This window comes from Colobus angolensis, unplaced genomic scaffold (assembly GCF_000951035.1).
Source record: "Colobus angolensis palliatus isolate OR3802 unplaced genomic scaffold, Cang.pa_1.0 Scaffold129, whole genome shotgun sequence".
NCBI lineage: Eukaryota > Metazoa > Chordata > Mammalia > Primates > Cercopithecidae > Colobus > Colobus angolensis.
In genome coordinates, this window is record NW_012114141.1 from 6461475 (window position 1) to 6480972 (window position 19498).

Genomic DNA, 19498 nt, shown 5'->3' on the forward strand with positions numbered 1-19498 from the left:
CCAAACAGCAGGAGACTGTAGGAAGAGCATCCCTGCAGCCTTGCAAAGTAAATCAGTTAGACTACACTTACCCCAATTTGATTTCCTCCTTCATCTTCTCTGACAGCTTTTGAAAGACTTTCCAGATGAACTGCGTTCTGACATCACTATGCACTTGAACAAGGAGATCTTACAGTTGTCCCTTTTTGAATGTGCCAGCCGGGGCTGCCTCAGGTCTCTGTCTCTACACATCAAAACCTCTTTCTGTGCTCCGGGGGAGTATCTGCTGCGTCAAGGGGATGCTTTGCAGGCCATCTACTTTGTATGCTCGGGCTCCATGGAAGTTCTTAAAGACAGCATGGTGCTGGCTATTCTTGGTAGGTCTGAATTGAAAAACTTGTATGAAGTTTGACTCTGGAGCATAAATTAAGAAGATGAAATGGGGAAAAACTGCTATTGAGAGTAGGAAAAGAATAGATGAAGACGTGAACTCAGGAGTATTCTTCATATGAGTTTAGTTTGCCTAAGTGTTATATCCAACATATTATTTAATTCTTGTAAAAAAAAACAGTAGTATAAATATGATCTCCATTTTAGACATGAATAACTAGTTCTTGAGTTAACAAGCCCAGATCACCTAGTAAGAAAATAAGCTCAGTTATTTTTGATTCCTAAAGCCAAATTATTAATCATGATAGATACTCACTTCTGGTGAAATAGCTGCTCCGTTTTAAGAGGGCATTTATTTTTGTGGAAAATTAATTCAGAGAACACAAAAACTAAATTGTGTCTGTGCTAGAAATAGAGCAAAGGTGACTGTGTTTCAAGAATAAGCTCTCATAGCTGTCATTAACCTAATACTGTCAAGGTGACTATAGGCTCTTTTTACTTCCTTAAAGAAAACTTACAAGATATATTGTGAAAATTTTGTGCCACGGAGCTGACTCTCAATATTAATACGTAATTGGTCTTCATTGAAATACAAAGGGCAGTTGACAAAAACGGCATGCAGAGTTAATGTATACAAAATCCTGTTTACAATTTTATGTGGGGCTATTTTAAAGGTCACTCTGGGCTGGGCACGGTGACTCATGCCTGTAATCCTAGCACTTTTGGAGACGAGGCAGGTGCATTGCTTGAGCCCATGAGTTCAAGACCAGCCTGGGCAACATGGACAGACCCTGTCTCTACTAAAAGTACAAATAATTACCTGGACATGGTGGCAGGATCCTGTAGTTTCAGCTACCTGGGAGGCTGAGATGGGAGGATTGCTTGAGTCTGAGAGGTGGAGGGTGCAGCAAGCCAAGATAGCGCCACTACCTCCAACCTAAGTGCAAAGAGAGAGAGACAGTGTCTCAAAAAAAAAAAAAAACTGTAATTTTTGTTTATTCACCTAACGTTTATTGAGGGCCTATGAATGAATTCAGTATCAGTCTAAACACTGATGATGCAGCAAAAAAGAAAATGGTCAAAATCCTTGCCTACATGAAAATTAAACTGAAGTGAAAGATATGATGGGGTCTGAGACCAGCCAAGGTGGTAGTAATGATGGTGAGAGGCAGGTGAATTCAGGATGTATTTCAAACACCAATATAAAACACAAATATTTAGAGTTTGTGCTAATAAAAGGGGGGTAAATTCAGTACCTTTTTATTTTTAATTTTTAAGAACCTTATATTTGTAAACAACTACTTGCAAAGTGTATTCACACACAAGGTCTCATTTAAGCCTTTACAACACAGAAAGACAGATGGCGAAGGTATTTTCTCTGATTTTTCTAAAGTCAAGGCTAACCTAAGACATTGGATTCTGTATTCAACATTCCTTCCATGTCTAAACAATGTCTATTTTTCTAATTAAAAAAAAAAACCCTGCACTCATTTGTTTGTCACAGCACTGTTTATGATAGCAACAATATGGAATCAACCTAAGTGTTCATCAGTGGATGAATGGATTAAAAATATGGTACATATATGCAATGGAATACTATTCAGCCATAAAGAAGAATGAAATCATGTGTTTTGCAGCAATGTGGATTGAACTGGATACCATTATCTTAAGTAAAATAACTCAGAAAAAGAAAGTCAAATATTACATGTTCTCACTTATAATTGGGAGGTAAATAAAGTGTACAGATGGACATAGAGTGTGGAATAATAGACACTGGAGACTAGAAAAAGTGGAAGACTGGGGGAGGGGGGTGAGGGATGAAAATAAGTTAATGGATACAGGGTACACCATTCAAGTGATGGTTACACTCAAAGTCCAGACTTCACCACTAGGCAATATATCTATGTAACAAAACTGCACTTGTATTCCTTAAATTTATGCAAATTAAAAAAGACATTATTCTATATAATCATTGTAGGCCTTCTATCAATGGATTCTGGCTGGTAAGCTTCAAAATAGATTATATTTTGGAAGAGAAAAAGAGAACTAATATGTATTGAATCCCTCATATGATCTGGGTGTTTATGCCCATTATTGAATTTAAATCTTGCAACCTTATTATTTGTGGGTTATGATCTGAATGTCTGCCTCCCCCCAAAATTGATATGTCAAAACCTAATCCCCAATATGATGGTATTAGGGGTAGGGCCTTGAAAAGGTGAATAGGTGATGAGGGCACAGCCCTCGTGAATGGGATTAGTGTCTTTATAATAGAGGCTCAGGAGAGCTACCCTGCCTTTTCTCCCACGTGCGGACACAACGAAAAGGTGCCATCTGTGAATCACAAAGTGAGCCCTTACCAGACACCAGCCTCTAGAACTATGAGAAATAATGTTTTTGTTTATAAGCTGCCCAGTATACAGTATGGCAACCTGAATAGACTAAAATAGTATGATTATTTCCAAGATTAAAGGTGAAGAGATAGACACTAGTGAATGATGCAAGACCCATATGCTTTTCACTGCTTCATGTTGACTTGTTTACCACTTTGAGTAAAGGTAGGGTTTGTCTTTCAAATTTGTGACTCTGTTCTTTTCTCATCCTCTTATGTTTTTCTCCTTAATCGAAAGTCATGGAATGGCAACTCAGAGTTTACTATTAATGTGGTCATTTCTTTATCAATATTAGAGTAAGGCTCAATACTAGAGTAACTCGATATTAGAGCAATGCTCCCTGTGTGTGTGTGTGTGTGTGTGTGTGTGTGTGTGTGTTCTTTCTTAAGGGGAGAATTTAACACTCTTCCTGGCCTCTTCTCAACTTTGTGAAGTTAAAAGCCAGTCACCCTATCATCTTGTTATTCTAAATTAGAATTAACAGTTATTCTTAATTTGCTTCAAAAACTTAACCTTAATCATAAAATATTTTTTATTGATTTTTCTTTAGTACCACGAAATGTTTTATAGCCTGCCTAAGGATTCAGCCTGTTTTTAAGAGGGCATCTAGACTTTTTCCTTAGAATCTTATTTCATTCTAAACAGATATAATGTGGATTTTTCTATAATTGTGGTGTATTTTAAATATTGATAGCTATCAACAGTTTTAGGAATTGGATATGAAGGCATCATCTATGACACTAGAACGCAATAAGTACAAATTTAGTGGCTTCTGTGTAACTTCCATCGCTAGTCAAATATGATTCAGTTGGACATTTCTTGTTACATTTTTTAAAAAACTACTTATGGCTGAAAGATTTAATTCATTATCTTTTGCTCCTGGCCCCAAGTTTCTCCATAAAATGTGATTAACATGGGTAACATTTTCACATCTTTGCCTCTCCCATGTATACATCAAAAGTGCATATTGCTGCATGACCATTCTAAACACTGGTATATGGTACTGGGGCTAAACTCAAACAAAGACAATAAAAGATTAATATTTACTTTCTGTGATTAACGTTATCTCAATAAAGATTGAGTACTTTACTTTCTCTATGGCAATATTGCCTTATAGGGCTAATTCAAATCAATACTACTTTGATAAACTTAGCAAGTACGTGACATTATACTTGAACTGTAGATATTTAGCACATGTTCCCTCTGCCAATGAAAAAAATTAACATTCTTCTTCTTCACAACAACAGCTGTCCAAGCATAAACTTATTCTAGCAACTTTCTTGTCCAGTCAATACATGCAGACATTTCTTAATCTGATACCTGGAAAGGGTAGGGGCAGGAATTTGTTATGGGGCTAGAATTTGTTTGCCTTGTACGCCTTGATTTCATGTCCACTTAATAGTGTCTCCCCGACCAATTTCTTCATTGTTTTAAAAGAAAATGGCAAAGCATGAATAAATGTACTCTCAACAGAACATTAGTCTGCCTAATTATAACTAAATGTAAGTTATAGCTCTAACCTGGGTGGATTGTGTTTCAATGAAAGAGTAACTGATTAGCAAAGATCAATAGTATAATGCTGAAAAATGGAGCCCACAAGGAAATCTTTCTCATCTTTTAGAAATAAGGATACTGAGACCCAAAGTTACTTAAAAACTTAACTAAAGGTCCTAAATCTAGACAATAAGAAGTTCACAAGACTGTAAAATTAGTGAGGTAGTTTTAGGTAATGAGGTGAATACCAACATGGTATTCATCAGTACCTGCTTGCCAGGACTCAATACAAGGTCCAGCACACGTTGTCAGTTCCCCATAAATATTCATTGAACGAATAAATAAAGTGGAATTCTTTCTAGGATGCCAAGATTGGCAGGATGTTGGTGCTGTTTTTATAGCTAGTGTCATTGTGACTGAAATAGCCATACCATGGCAACCCAAAGTATGAAAGTATGATGATCCTGAAGTTATTGCAGACACTAGTTGCTTCACAGAGAATGTGAATGTTTATTGTGCAAGACACCGCATCATGATAAATTCTCCTCAAATATACAAAATTTTAAAATTTGCCGTATTCAAAACATCCTGGCTATATTTACATCCTGCATCAGTACCCAACTTTGAGTTTTGAGCAGCAAGTTAGATTTCTAATGAAATACACAAGAAACAAAATTTCCAAGTTTAGCAATATTGACAACAATAAATCAGACTTAAATTCTTCCATACCATGTGGCTATGTATTATTCCTAGTGTCTATAAATATAGATTTTAGTCTATTTTTTCTTCTACCAAAATAGGCTAAATTTCAAGGTTTAAGTCCAGTGTTAACTTGAAGATAATCCCTAGTTTTAATATAATAATTTTAAAACTTTTTTTTGTTCGACATGCATATTTATTAAAAACTCAGGTATTCATAGTCAATTTGACATGTTTCCTTTTACTGTCAAATCTGATAAAACAGACTTGTATTGAAGCCTGCTACATACCAGGGACTTTGCTTCCACAATTGCTGGGCACAATAAAAAATAAAAATTTTAAACAATGCTGGGTACAATAAAAAATTTAAAAATTAAAAAAAATTGTTGAATGGGAAGTAGAGGCCATTTGTCCTAATAACATTCCAAAGATATAGCTTGCTTGCTGCTTGTTGTTGTTAGTTAAAATTTGTTAGTTGTTGGTTCTTTATGAAATGGAGCATAATGGCCATAAAACAAAGAAAAGCTAAAGCCCAGGTATGATGCTATTGCATGCCAAAGTTGAAAAGCCCTGACCCAAGGTAAACGTTTTTCTCTTTTCAGTGTCATCTCACTGAAAAATGAAGCCTGTGAGTTAAATGAGGTTATCAGTCCTAAGCTTGCTTTTTTTGAAAGTGATCTCTCTCTCTTTCTAGGGAAAGGGGATTTAATTGGAGCAAATCTATCAATTAAGGACCAAGTGATCAAGACCAATGCAGATGTAAAGGCTTTAACCTACTGTGATCTCCAGTGCATCATCCTCAAAGGACTCTTTGAAGTGCTAGACCTTTACCCTGAATATGCTCACAAATTCGTGGAAGACATTCAGCATGACCTCACATACAACCTTCGAGAAGGTCATGAGAGTGATGTAAGTCTCATTTCTAATTAGTGCTGAAACCTAATAACATTGGGCCTGGAGATCATTTATAACAGCAAAGGCAGATGTCACGACCTCACCTTAAAAACTCTCTGAACATCTAAGACATGAGTATTCAGCCACCAGTTAGGCAGTTAAATAATTAGCTAGAAGCCAAACCTAGAGTCTGTTATTAACATTCTAGGAAAATATTTTTCATGAATGACTTCTCAACTCAGTTTCTTTCTTGGTTATTTTCATATGCTTATAACTACAATTGATTTCAATTATATATAACATTAGGTAGAGATGTGTGATTTCTCCAGAATTTAAAGATTTCCAGATGAAGTATATGGTTCAGTTTGCTGTGTTTGTAATTGTTCACTACTCTAATTGCTTGACATAGATTTTGCTTAAAAATAATCTTTTATTTAATGGTACACAAAACAGTCTATCTTAAAGTGAATAAATATGCATAAAAGGATTCAAGCCAAGGATTGTCACACTGAAAGCATAACCAACATTTTGTGCAATTATGTATTTGCTGCAAGTTTCGTATTAGACAAACAGCTTTCCTGTCAAAATATGTACTATACTGCATCCTGTGATTAAGCCGATCGTGAACATGACTTCATTAGATGTCTCAGAGAGATACATGATTTAATAGGAATGATTGTTGAAAGGCAAGCCAAGGCATGCGTAGCATTGTGTAACAACAAGCCTTTATGTGCTGTCTTGAGCTTTGTCCCGGATATTTGTAACTCTGGATTTTTTTCCTGTGTACTTAAGAAGCTATTATTTTGACCAGCCCATACTGTGCAGATACTCATGTCAATCATTAATATTCTCTGCTGTGAAAGGTAGAAAGAAAACTTACATTGTGTATTATTTTATCTTGGTTGGGGCTATCTAATGACAGTAAATACGTAGATAATATCCCATTCTGAGGTTCAAGATTACCAGTTTTGCATATATGCTTCTCTCCATTGTTAATAGCAAACAGCAGAGGAGGTACCAACATTTACTGGCTACATTTTATGTGTTAAGCACCCTACCTATGTAAAGCATCTCATTTATTGTTTAAGACAAATCTTTAAGGTAAGTCTTGATCTGTTTTTATGGAAAAGAAAACAAATTCAGAAAGGTTAAGTCGTGTGTAAGTTCACACAAACTTGCAGGTGGCTGGGTCAGAGTTTCAACATAGGTATCAGAGTTTAAAACATGTATTGTTTCTGTTAAATATGTTGCCTCTTCTTGAAATGATGTTCATGTCTTTTAAAAAAATCAGTAGATTGAATTTTAAAACTACAGTTGTCTTCTGTCCTCTCCATGACAGCATAAAATGACGACTGTTTTGAAAATCGAGGGTGAGTTAGGGGGTGGAAGTAATCAAAAAGAAGAAGAAGTTACCAAAGAAAGAAAAATCGCTAATATTGCTCAGCATAGAAAGTGGGAAATATTGGATCTCAATCTCTATTTTATTTTATTTGACTTATTAAGGATCCTTATCTTTTTAAAAAATTTGTGGCATACAAAATGATGTTTTGAAATACGTATAGATTTTGGAATGGCTAAATCACACTAATTAATGTATGCATTTCCTCACATGTTTATCATTTATTTGTGGTGAGAACACTTGAAATCTCCTCCCTTAGCAATTTTCAAGTGTATAATACATCATTGTTGTCTAGAGTCACCATGTTGTACAACAGATCTCTTGAACTTATTTCTCCTAACTTGAACTCTGTGTCCTTTAAGCCACATCTTTCTAATCTCTCCTGGATCTCCAGCCCCAGCTCCTGGTAACCATCATTGTACTCTCTGCTTCTTTGAGTTCAAGGTATTTTAGATTCAGTATATAACTGAGATCATGTAGTATTTGTCTTTCTATACCCGGCTTATTTCACTAAGCATAATGACCTCCAGTTTCTTCCATGTTGCTGCAAATGACAGGATTTTCTTCTTTTTTAAGGCTGAATAGTATTCCATTGTGTATATATACCACATTTTCTTTATTCATTTTTCTGTTGTTGGACACTTAGGTTAATTCTGTATTTTGGCTGTTATGAATAATGCTGCAATGAAAATGGGAGTGCATATATCTCTTTAAGATACTGATTTCATTCCTTTGGATATATATCCAGTATTAGGACTTCCAGATCATATGGTACTTCTATTTTTAATTTTTTAAAAGAACTTCCCTGCTGTTTACCATAGTGGCTATACTGATTTACATTTGCACCTACAGTGTGCAGAGGTTCCTTTTTCTTCACATCCTTGCCAAAATTTATCTTTGTTGTTTTTTTTTAAATAGCCCTTCTAAGAGGTGTGGTTTTAATTTGCGTTTTCCTAATGGTTAGTAATACTGAGCATATTTTCATATAACTGTTGGCCTTTTGCATGTCTTTTTCTGAGAAAAGTTCATTCTGGTCATTTGTCTATTTTAAAAATCAGGGGTTTTTGTTGTTGTTATTCAGTTGTTTGAGTTTCTTATGTATTTTGCATATGAACTCCTTATCAGATGTATGATTTGCAAATATTTTCTCCCATTCTGTAGATTGTCTCTTGATTCTGTTGATTGTTTCCTTTTCTGTGCAGAGCTTTTTCATTGGATATAATTCAATTTGTCTGTTTTTGTTTTTGTTGCCTGTGCTTTGGAGTCATATCCAGAAATATCATTGTCCAGACCAATGTCATGGAGCTTCCCCTATGCTTTCTTTTAGAGTTACATAATTTCAGTCCTTACATTTAAGTCTTTATTCATTTTGAATTTATGTTTGTATATGGTGTAACATAAAGATCTAATTTTATTCTTCTGTATATGGAAAAGGAATTTTTATCTTAGATAAAATTTTCATGATTCTTTTTCTGTTTTCTAGAACATTAATTATAGTAATTTAAAAATCCCTGTATACCTGAATTATCTGTGGAATTATTTCCATTGTCTGTTATTTTTCTCTTTTTCTGTCTCTCTCTCTCAGTCATTTGTTCTTCTTTGGTCATTTAGTTCTCTTTTTATAAAAGGAAAAGCAGGTATCAGAATTTTGTTTAACTATAGACGTTGATTATTAAAGATTGTTCATGTCATTTTCCTCAAAATAAGGTTTTCTTTTCACAGGCAGATAGAGTATCAGCAAACCAACTTGCGCTGCCCATAGTTTATTTTAGACTTTGTTAAGCTGGCATATTTCAATTTTGCCCTCAATCCTCAGGTCCAGCCTTTACTCCTAAAACAGCTTTTCTGGAGTCTCAGTTCAAACCATAGTATGTTTACCAAGGCTCTTCCTATTTAGCAGAGCTTGAACTCCAGCCTCCATCTCCCCAACACCACATGACTGCTGAAATCTCTATCCTGCAATTTAGCCTTCTACGTGCTATTTTTAATCTGTTTCTTAGAGTACTACCTCTTGCTATTCAAGTTAGGAGTTGACTAATGCCTTAAAGGGAACATCAGTGCAGTTTACTTCTCTCTGGTATTATATTCCTCAAATCCTTTATGCTTTGGTTTACCTGAACTTCTCTGTCTCCTTAGTTGGTAAGGATGTCCCTTTCTCATCTCTTCTATTCCACCTTACAATGAAATAGCAAATGCCTGTAGAAAAATACCTAGCCAAATGTGATGCTCTCATTGGTGCAGTTCTCTTTTCTTAGAGATCACAGTCCTTTAAGTCTTATCCGAGTTGATTCCTCTCAAATTCCTTCAAGCAGTTTGATATGGGTTGACTGTGTATCTCATCTTGAATTGTAGTCCCCATAATCCCCACATATTATGGGAGGAACCAGGTGGAGACAATTGAATCATGGGGGTAGTTTCCCCCATCCTGTTCTTGTGATAGTGAGTTAATTCTCATAAGAGCTGATGGTTTCATAAGGGGCTTCCCCTTTCACGGGACACTGATTCTTCTTCTTCCTGCTGCCATGTAAAGAACGACATGTTTGCTTCCCCTTCTGCCATGATTGTAAGTTTCCTGAGACCTTACTTAATTAAACCTCAGTCCTTTATAAATTACCCAGTCTCAGGTATGTTTTTATTAGCGGCACGAGAACAGACTAATGCACAATTATTTTATTAATTTTGTCCAGTTTGATAATTACTTTTGATTGGGTTAGTTCAATATAAGTTACTTCATTATGACTGGAACCAAAAGTATTGCCTCTTTTCAAAGGGGACTCCATATGAGTTACATTTTAAAGGCAGATGGGACCTTCATTATTTTATACTTCCTGATGTTTTATCTCTCAGAACTTCTATTATATATAACTGAGAGTCTAGGGGATACTATGCCATCTAAGGGCTAGATTAAGTTTGGACTTCTCTTTCTATAACTTTGTACATAGCAGAAAAGTCTTGTGCCCTCCCCAAGCATACTGTGACTTTCAGGGGAACTTGTATCCTAATGATTACCTTATGGATCCCTGTTCCCTACTCTGGTGTCAGAATAAATGTAGAACCAAATGAAAATCAATCTTTCCTTGATTTTCACAGCCAAAACCAAAAATATCCAGTCACACAGGATTTTCTATGGCTAAAGCCTTTGTGGAAATTTAAGTGATTAACTCATCCTCTTTTATGGCTGCATAGTATTCCATGGTGTACATGTGCCACATTTTCTTAATCCAGTCTATCATTGATGGACATTTGGGTTGGTTCCAAGTCTTTACTATTGTGAATAGTGCCGCAATAAGCATACATGTGCATATGTCTTTATAGTAGCATGATTTGTAATCCTTTGGGTATGTACCTAGTAATGGGATTGCTGGTGGTATTTCTAGTTCTAGATCCTTGAGGAATCGCCACTGTCTTCCACAATGATTGAACTAGTTTACACTCCTACCAACAGTGTAAAAGTGTTCCTGTTTCTCCACATCCTCTCCAATATCTGTTGTTTCCTGACTTTTTAATGATTGCCATTCTAACTGGTGTGAGATGGTTTCTCATTGTGGTTTTGATTTGCGTTTCTCTGATGACCAGTGATGATGAGCATTTCTTCCTGTGTCTGTTGGCTGCATAAATGTCTTCTTTTGAGAAGTGTTTATTCATGTCCTTTGCCCACTTTTTGATGGGGTTGTTTTTTTCTTGTAAATTTGTTTAAGTTCTTTGTAGACGCTGGATATTAGCCCTTTGTCAGAAGGGTAGATTGCAAAAATTTTCTCCCATTCTGTAGGGTGCCTGTTCACTCTGATGGTAGTTTCTTTTGCTGTGCAGAAGCTCTTTAGTTCAATTAGATCCCATTTGTCTATGTTGGCTTTTGTTGCAATTGCTTTTGGTGTATTAGTCATGAAGTCTTTGTCCATGCCTATGTCCTGAATGATATTGCCTAGGTTTTCTTCTAGGGTTTTTATGGCTTTAGGTCTAACATTTAAGTACTTAACCCATCTTGAATTAATTTTTGTATAAAATGTAAGGAAGAGATCCAGTTTCAGCTTTCTACATATGGCTAGACAGTTTTCCCCACACCATTTAATAAACAGGGAATCCTTTCCCCATTTCTTGTTTTTGTCAGGTTTGTCAAAGATCAGATGGTTGTAGATGTGTGGGATTCAACCAACCACCAATCAAAATCATCCAAAACTGGTCTCTGTACTAAATATATACACACTTTTTTTCTTACCATAAGTCCCTAAACAATACAGTGTAACAACTATTTACATAGAATTTACATTGTATTAGGTATTACACGTAATCTAAAGATGATTTAGAGTATACAGGAGGATATGCATAGGTTATATGCAAATACTATGCCATTTTATATCAGGGCTTAGAGCATCTGAGGATTTTAGTATCTTCAGGACATCCTGGAACCAGTCTCTCAAATACTAAGGGACCACTGTACCTATATAATGATAATTCATTGCAAAAGTTTCAGAGTAGTCCTATATATGATGCTAACACAAATATAAATAAACATAATTGAATGCAAAAGTTTCATACTAGTAGTATGCATAAAATTAATAGAGGACATAATGGAAGAATATATCCATAATGTCTAAACCCATAAGGGTTTGGTCAAAAAGTAAAAAGTATTACTATTAGAAATATCGGCAAAATGCATGTACAGGCACTGTGTAGATGAAGAAACACAAAAGACAGCCAGCACATAAAAATATACTCAAAAACATTAGAAATATAAAAATGAAAATAAAAAATAATGATGTAAACTTTAAAATTCCTAGAATACCAACCTTATGGAGGAGGTTAATAAAAGTGTATAGGAACTTATGCAGTTATTGGTGGGGCATATAGTCTTTGTACCCATTTAGCAGAAAAAATATGTCACTACTTAGTCCATTTAAATACATATACAGCCTATGACCTCTCAATTACAAAATGTATCCAAAATTTTTTCATACAGGTCTATAAACGGGATTGTATGGGGATGTTCATTGTAACTCTACTTATTGTGGACAAGAGCTAAAAGCAACCTGGGTATTCATCACTGGAAAAGCAGGTTCAATAAAATATGGTGCATCTATAACAGAATTCTATATAGCAGTGACAATGTATATAAATATGTAAAATGTAGGATTTATTGACAAGAAACAATGATATCTAAAACAATACCGCTTGCATAAATTAAAATGTACTCAAATAAATCAGAGTACAATTTTATAATCTAATTATAAACTTAAATACCAGTGGAATTTCTATAAATTGAAATACCAAAGACTGTCAATACTTAAGGCAGTTCAGAAGAAGAACAAAATTTGAGGATTTATGCTGTCACATTAACACAATTTTAGAAACTAAACCTACAGTAATTCAACCAGTGAGGTATGAGTGCAAGGCTGTACAATTTCACTAGAACAGACTCCACAAACAGGCCCACACATTATGGTCACCTGATTTATCACAAGTTGCTATAGTGAAAAAAAAATGACAGTTTAAACTATCAGTTAATGATGATGTATTAATGTAAAGCTTATATGAAAGAAAAGAAACCTTGACCTAAACGTTGGCCCATGAGATACCTAAAACTCAATTCCAGATGGACTGTAGACCTAAATGAAAGAAAAACAATAAAGTCTCTAGAAGAAAACATTGCGGAGTATCATTATGACCTTGTAATAGCAAATATTTCTTAAGGAGGACATGGACTGTTATAACAATAAAGGAAAGAGACATTTATTAAAATGAAGAACTTCTATTCATCAAAAGACACCAGTAACAGAATAAAAAGGGAAACTGCAGAATAGGAGAATGTATTTGCATCACATGTATTTGAAAAAGAAAGAATATCCAGAATGTATTAAAACTCCTAAAAATAAGTAAGAAAAAGACATATACTTCAGTTTTTAAAATGAGGAAAACATGATCAGGCACTTTACAAATGGCTGATATCCAAATGGCATATCCAAATCGCCAATAAAGTTTGATCATTTACTTCTTGTACACCTCTTCCCTCCTCAGTCTTTCCTCTAAGTTAGTAGATGACACCATCATCTACTCTATTATTCATAGTAAAAGAATTTTAAAAATTGTAGTGAGAATGATATGATTAGTATCAAGATAAGTAATTGAGATTAGCAGAAATAGCACCCAAAATGATAAAATAATTAAAAAGAAATATAAATAGGTAACCCAAAAAGTTTTGAAGGCATTACTTAGAAGACTTTCTTTTCTTTATTCTACTTCTCCATATTTCAGTAATGCTGGAGAAATCTTTAGCAATCCATACATTTCACTTGTCAATTTAAGGAAGAAGATACCATCTAGGAATTTCATAGCTAGAGAAGAGAAGTCAGTGCCTGGCTTCAAATCTTCAAAGGACAGACTGACTCTCATTAGGAGCTAATGTAGTTGGTGACTTTAAGTTGAGGCTAATGCTCATTTGTCATTCCAAAACTCCTAGGGCCCTTAAGAAGTATGCTAAATCTTTTCTGCCTGTACTCTATAAATGGAACAACAAAACCTATATGATAGTACATCTGTTTACAGGATGGTTTACTGAATATTTTAAGCCCACTGTTGAGACCTAGTGCTCAGAATAAAGGATTCCTCTCAAAATATTACTGCTCATTTATCAACAGTGTACCTTGTTACCCAAGAGCTCTGATGGAGATATGCAAGGATATCAATGCAGTTTTCATGCCTGCTAACACAACATCTATTCTGTAGTCCATAGATCAGGTGTAATTTCAACTTTCAAGTCTCATTATTAAAGAAAAATATTTGGTAAAGCTATAGCTGCCATAGATAGTGATTTCTTTGATGGACCTGGGTGAATTAAGTTGAAAACACTCTGGAAAAATTTTATCATTCTAGATGCGATTCAGTATATGTGTGATTCCTGGGAGGAGGTCCAAATATCAACATTAACAGGAGTTGGAAGAAGTTGACTTCAATCCTCATGGATGACTGAGGAGTTCCAAACTTAAATGAAGGAAGTCAGTGCAGATTTGGTGGAAATAGCAAAAGAACTAGAATTAGAAGTGGAGCCTGAAGATGTGACTGAATTGCTGCAATTTTATGATAAAACCTTAACATATAAGAAGTTGCTTCTTTTTTCTTTATTTTATTTATTTATTTATTTATTTATTTATTCATTCATTCATTTTTTGAGGTAGAACCTCACTCTGTTGCTCAGGCTGGAGTGCGGTGGCATGATCACAGCTCATTGGAGCCTTGACCTCCTGGTCCCAAGAGATCCTCCAACCTCAGCCTCCCATGCACAGGCATACACAACCACACCTGGCTAATTCTTTTTTATATTTGCAGAGATGGGGTCTCCCTATGTTCCTAGGCTGGTCTCAAACTCCTGGGCTCAAGCAATCCTCCTGCCTCAGCCTCCCAAAGTGTTGGGATTACAGGTGTTAGCCACCATACCCAGCCAGGAGTTGGTTCTTATGAATGAGCGAAGTGGTTTCTTGAGATGATATTCATTCACGGTGAAGGTGCAGCAAACATTGTTGACATGACAACAAAGGATTTAGAATATTACATGAACTTAGTTGATAAAGCAGTGGCAGGGCTTGAAAGTCTTGACTCCAGTTTCTAAAGAAGTTCTACTGTGGGTAAAATGCTATCAAACTGTACCGTATGGTACAAAGAAATCACTCATGAAAGGAATAGTCCAATTGATGTCGCAAACTTCATTGTTGCTTTAGTTTCAGAAATTACTACAGCTACCCCAGCCTTCAGCAGCCGCCACCCTGATTAGTCAGCAGCCATCAACATCAAAGCAAAACCCTCCACCAACAAAGAGATTACAACGTACCGCAGACTCAGATGATTGTTAACATTTTGTAACAATACATTTTTATTTTTGTTTTTGATTTTTTTAGATGAACTCTCACTCTTGCTGCCCAGGCTGGAGTGCAATGGTGCGATCTCGGCTTACCGAGATCCACCTCCCTGATTCAAGTGATTCTCCTGCCTCAGCCTCCTGAGTAGCTGCGATTACAGGCATGTGCCACCATGCCCAGCTAATTTTGTACTTTTAGTAGAGAGGGGTTTCTCCATGTTGGTCAAGCTGGTCTCGAACTCACTACCTCAGGTGATCTGCCTGCCTCAGCCTCCCAAAGTACTGGGATTACAGGAGTGAGCCACCACACCCGGCCAATAAAATTTTTTTAATTAAGAGATGTATGTTGTTTTTCGACATAATTCTGTTGCACACTTAATAGACTACAGTGTAATGTAAACATGACTTTTATATTCACTGGAAAACAAAAATTTCATATGACTCACTTTATTGAGAAATTCCTTTATTGTAGTGGTTTGGAAGTGGTCTGAGGTATACCTGTATCATGACTCAGTTTCAGGGGATTCATTGACCCTTTCAGTATCATATAGGGAGTCCATAAAATTCCAATTAAAAATATACATGTTAAAATATCCTGAGCGAAATATAGTGACCCTTGTCTCCTTTCACAGATTCATGTATAGGTAGACACACACACACACACACACACACACACACATGCACACACACAAATATATAACCTAGCAACCTGCAAAGAATGCACGGGATAAACATCATTAAAAGCTGTCATTTCTGATTGCTTTCTCTGTGATAGATGCTGTGTATGCATTATCTGGTGAAATCTTTATGACAGTCATGCAACTTGGGTACAGTTATATTCACCAGCTCTACAAAGTATGTGTATCCTTTGTCAGGAATAAGCTGAACTCTAATGTATGAGTCAACTTGCCTTCAGTAGCCCATGGGGCAGGGAAGAATGTGTTTGTGGGAGCACGGGGGCGTGGTGGGAGTGGGAGCTGAAACATACCTACCTAACTATGACAAATGAGAGTCAATATAGTGATTCTCCCTGCCTCCACTTGCATCCTCTTATGACCCCAAGGCTACAGGAGCAATATTTGTAAAGTATAAATCAAATTGTGTCATTTTGCTGCTTGAAATAGACCCCCATGGGCTGGTAGTAACATCCAGACTTCTTATCGTAACTTTCAAGGTTCTTTGCCTTCCTTCCCCACTCTGCCTTTCAAAGTCATCTGATGCCATCTTGCCTCCAGCATTACACTCCAACAAACGGGCCTGCTTTCCCTTCCTTAGGGAAGCAGGCTCCTCCCACCTCCCTCCCTCCTCTTCTCCCCACCTCTGCTGCCTCAGGGCCTTTGCATTTGATCTCTCTTCCTGCTGTGCTACTCTTCTACCCTTACCTGACAGTCTGCTCTGGAGTTTGCCCTCTCCCAGTTATCCTCTGTTATATCACCTTGTTTATCTTTTTCATGGCATTTAGCAGGATCTAGTATTATTTTAATTTGTATATTTTCTTGCTCATGATCAGTTTCTCCTACCAAAATCTATTTTATGAAAACTTTGCCTTGTTCTATACTATAGCCTCAGTGCCTAGGTCAGAGCCTAATGCAGAGTCAACATTTACTATGTATTAAATGAATGAATGAACAAATGTCAATAAGTTTACTTTGGTGCGTAGAACTAATGTTAAATTTTAAGAAAATGAAGAAAGTCTCAAAGACAGCTGCCTCTGTGGCCAGTAAGTAAAGTCTAAAATGAGAAGCAAAAAGCAGTTTAGGATTATATCTGTTAGATATAGCAAAGCTAAAAAAATATCAATACTGGGATTTGAAAGAACAAGTTGAAAGAACAGCTAAATTGAATAACAGCATTTTTCATTTCCCCTAAGTTCAGGATTTTCAAAATCAACATGAGGAATTTAAGCTGAATAATAGGGGAGAAATAAAGCTTGCAATCAGAGTAATATTTCTCCAGGTGGTTTGGTGTAGTAAGTAGGGTTAAAACAAAAGATTTGCCTTCAAATCTCAACTAATGCACCCATTTTCTACATCTAATTTCCATGAACTATTGAGTTACGTCTGCTTGAACCTCTTGGCACTGGATAGTTTCTTTGTAATTAAGCTGTGCTGTATCCATGAGATTCGACTTCATGATTCCTTCCTTAGATAAAAACAAGCCTGACTAGATCTTTCGTATAAAGTTTTTGATTTGCAAACATCTCTTCGACACCTATGTGACTATATTACAATTTAATTCAATTCAAGAATGTACTGAAAAGGGCTCTATTCCAAAGAAGAGACTTATTGTAAATTTAGTCCCCATTTCAGTCTGAAATAAAATTGGGCTGCTTAGAAGCAATTTTCCTGAAAATGATTTATCGAATATTAATGACTTTTTAAAAATCATATCTGACAGCCCAGATACTTAATTCTTCAAAAGTAGCCTGTGTGTAGGTGTGCATCTGCTAGCAGAGTCCTGCATAATAAGAGAACATAATTAATTCTTCACTTTTCTGAGATAATTGTTCTTAGAAAATTGCATACTGAAGGACTCATATGTCATTTTATCATGTCAGCTTTCCTTGTTATCTCAGGCCCAACAAGTGTTTTGTCAGTTGTGTACTTTAAAATACTCTCCCTCAGGAAGCAAAAACACTTCCATGAAATATCTTGCAGTGAATTGTTTCACATTTTTATTCCTAAGAAAATGTTAGATAGGAAAAGCTCATTAAATAATGGCCTGGGAATTGTACTTGGATCCAGTATGTTTTTTTGTTGTTGCTATTGTTCTTTGTTTTTTGGTTTTTGGTTTTTTTTTTTTTGAGACGGAGTCTCACAGCATCGCCCGGGCTGGAGTGCAGTGGCATGATCTCTGCTCACTGCAACCTCCGCCTCCGGGGTTCAAGCAGTTCTCCTGCCTCAGCCTCCCAAGTAGCTGGGATTACAGGCACCCGTCACAGTATGTTTTTTATATTCTGAAACTTTCCTCCTACTGATATCTTTCAGTAGATTCAAAAGTGATTGTGGCAAACATAGTATCTTGAAGGAAGAGATCGTGTTTTTGATTAGCATCTCCAGAGTCTAGTTTTGTGTTTATGTTCATAGTGTTGAGGAAATAAAGATCAATTTGGACTTCTTGCATCTATTAATACATCCTACTTCCTCTGACTGCAGCAAAATGACTCTCAGTGCCCCTTCTCTTCTTAGTGATTGCCTAAGATGACAGCTTCATTCCCTTTATTATTATTCACCTTCTTCCCATCTTCATTGTTTTCTCAGTGAGGACTGGACTCTACTGGACTCCACTGGAGTCCAAGGTCATGTTCCCTTCTAATCCTGAAGTTCTAGACTCCTACCTCAGAGAGATGAAAGCTTGATACTCTGTAAATCAAAGGAAAGAAGTAACTCTCACCCTTTCTCAAATTATATGTAATTTTTTTAATTCTTATTTTAGGATAGAACTAGTATGGGACATTGCAAATGGGCCATCCTGGGAATCCTGTTAAGTTTGGGGGTAATTCAGAATGAGGACATTGATTGTACACAATAGAAATTCAACTCAAATATAGCGGTAAAAGAAGGGGAGATTTAATGTAAGAATTCCAAGTATCCTATGGGATCAAATAAAACACATGCACACATACCACACATACCCCCCTGGATCTCAGGAACTCTTATAGTCAGGCTCTCAAACTCTAACATTATCTCTCCGTTTCTTACTTTTCCTTTTCTCTGCATTTCCTCTTCATTCTTCTCTCCTTCAGTAGACTTACTGTCTTATTTTCCTCATCCAAATGGCAGAAATATGGTGTCAGACAGCAGCTCTTCAATTTAAATAGGAGCAGAGTAAGGTGGACTTTCTTAGCTGATTCCAGATTCTTGTGGAAAGATTCTGAGTGGGTCAGCTTTAAGTCATGTGCCCATCCAGCTTTCATTAATTATTGTGAGTGGCAGAGTGAGCAGCGGCTTCCAGGATGAAGAGAGATTGCCAGGTAGGAGCATAGTGGTTTCCATGGAATCCCTGAGGGCTGAAGAGTTGAGATAAGAGACAAAAGCAAGAAAGAGCGTGGGTAGGCAGAGGTAGCTGCTGGACACATAAAGCAAAGATAGAAATTGTATGAATTGGGCCTCCTTTGTGCTGTGGCATTATAGTTTGTCTCCATGCAGTCATATCTCAGCAACATTTTCATAGAAACCCAATCCCTTATAAAAATATATCAAAATAAGAGCATATTAAATAGGGAGCACATAAAAAGCTTTAAAACATGCTGCAGTGGCTCATGCTTCATCTTTTCTGGGTTCTCTCCTGTGTGGCCTCTTGTTAGTCAAAGAGCACAACATATACCCTGCAAAGAGATCAACCACATTTTTAGTGTCATCTGGATATTTCAACTTATGTTTGCAAGTTGAACGATTTTTAAGT

The 19498-nt window shown here is 36.2% G+C and overlaps 1 protein-coding gene across 1 annotated transcript in view; it reads left to right on the forward strand.

The window, feature by feature from the left end:
* Positions 1-19498, forward strand: part of KCNH8 (potassium channel, voltage gated eag related subfamily H, member 8) — a 373663-nt gene that overhangs the window by 302511 nt on the left and 51654 nt on the right. The window contains exons 10-11 of the mRNA XM_011933727.1: positions 107-356; positions 5650-5864. Of these exons, the coding sequence (XP_011789117.1) occupies positions 107-356; positions 5650-5864 (465 nt within the window). The remainder of the gene's footprint in view (positions 1-106; positions 357-5649; positions 5865-19498) is intronic.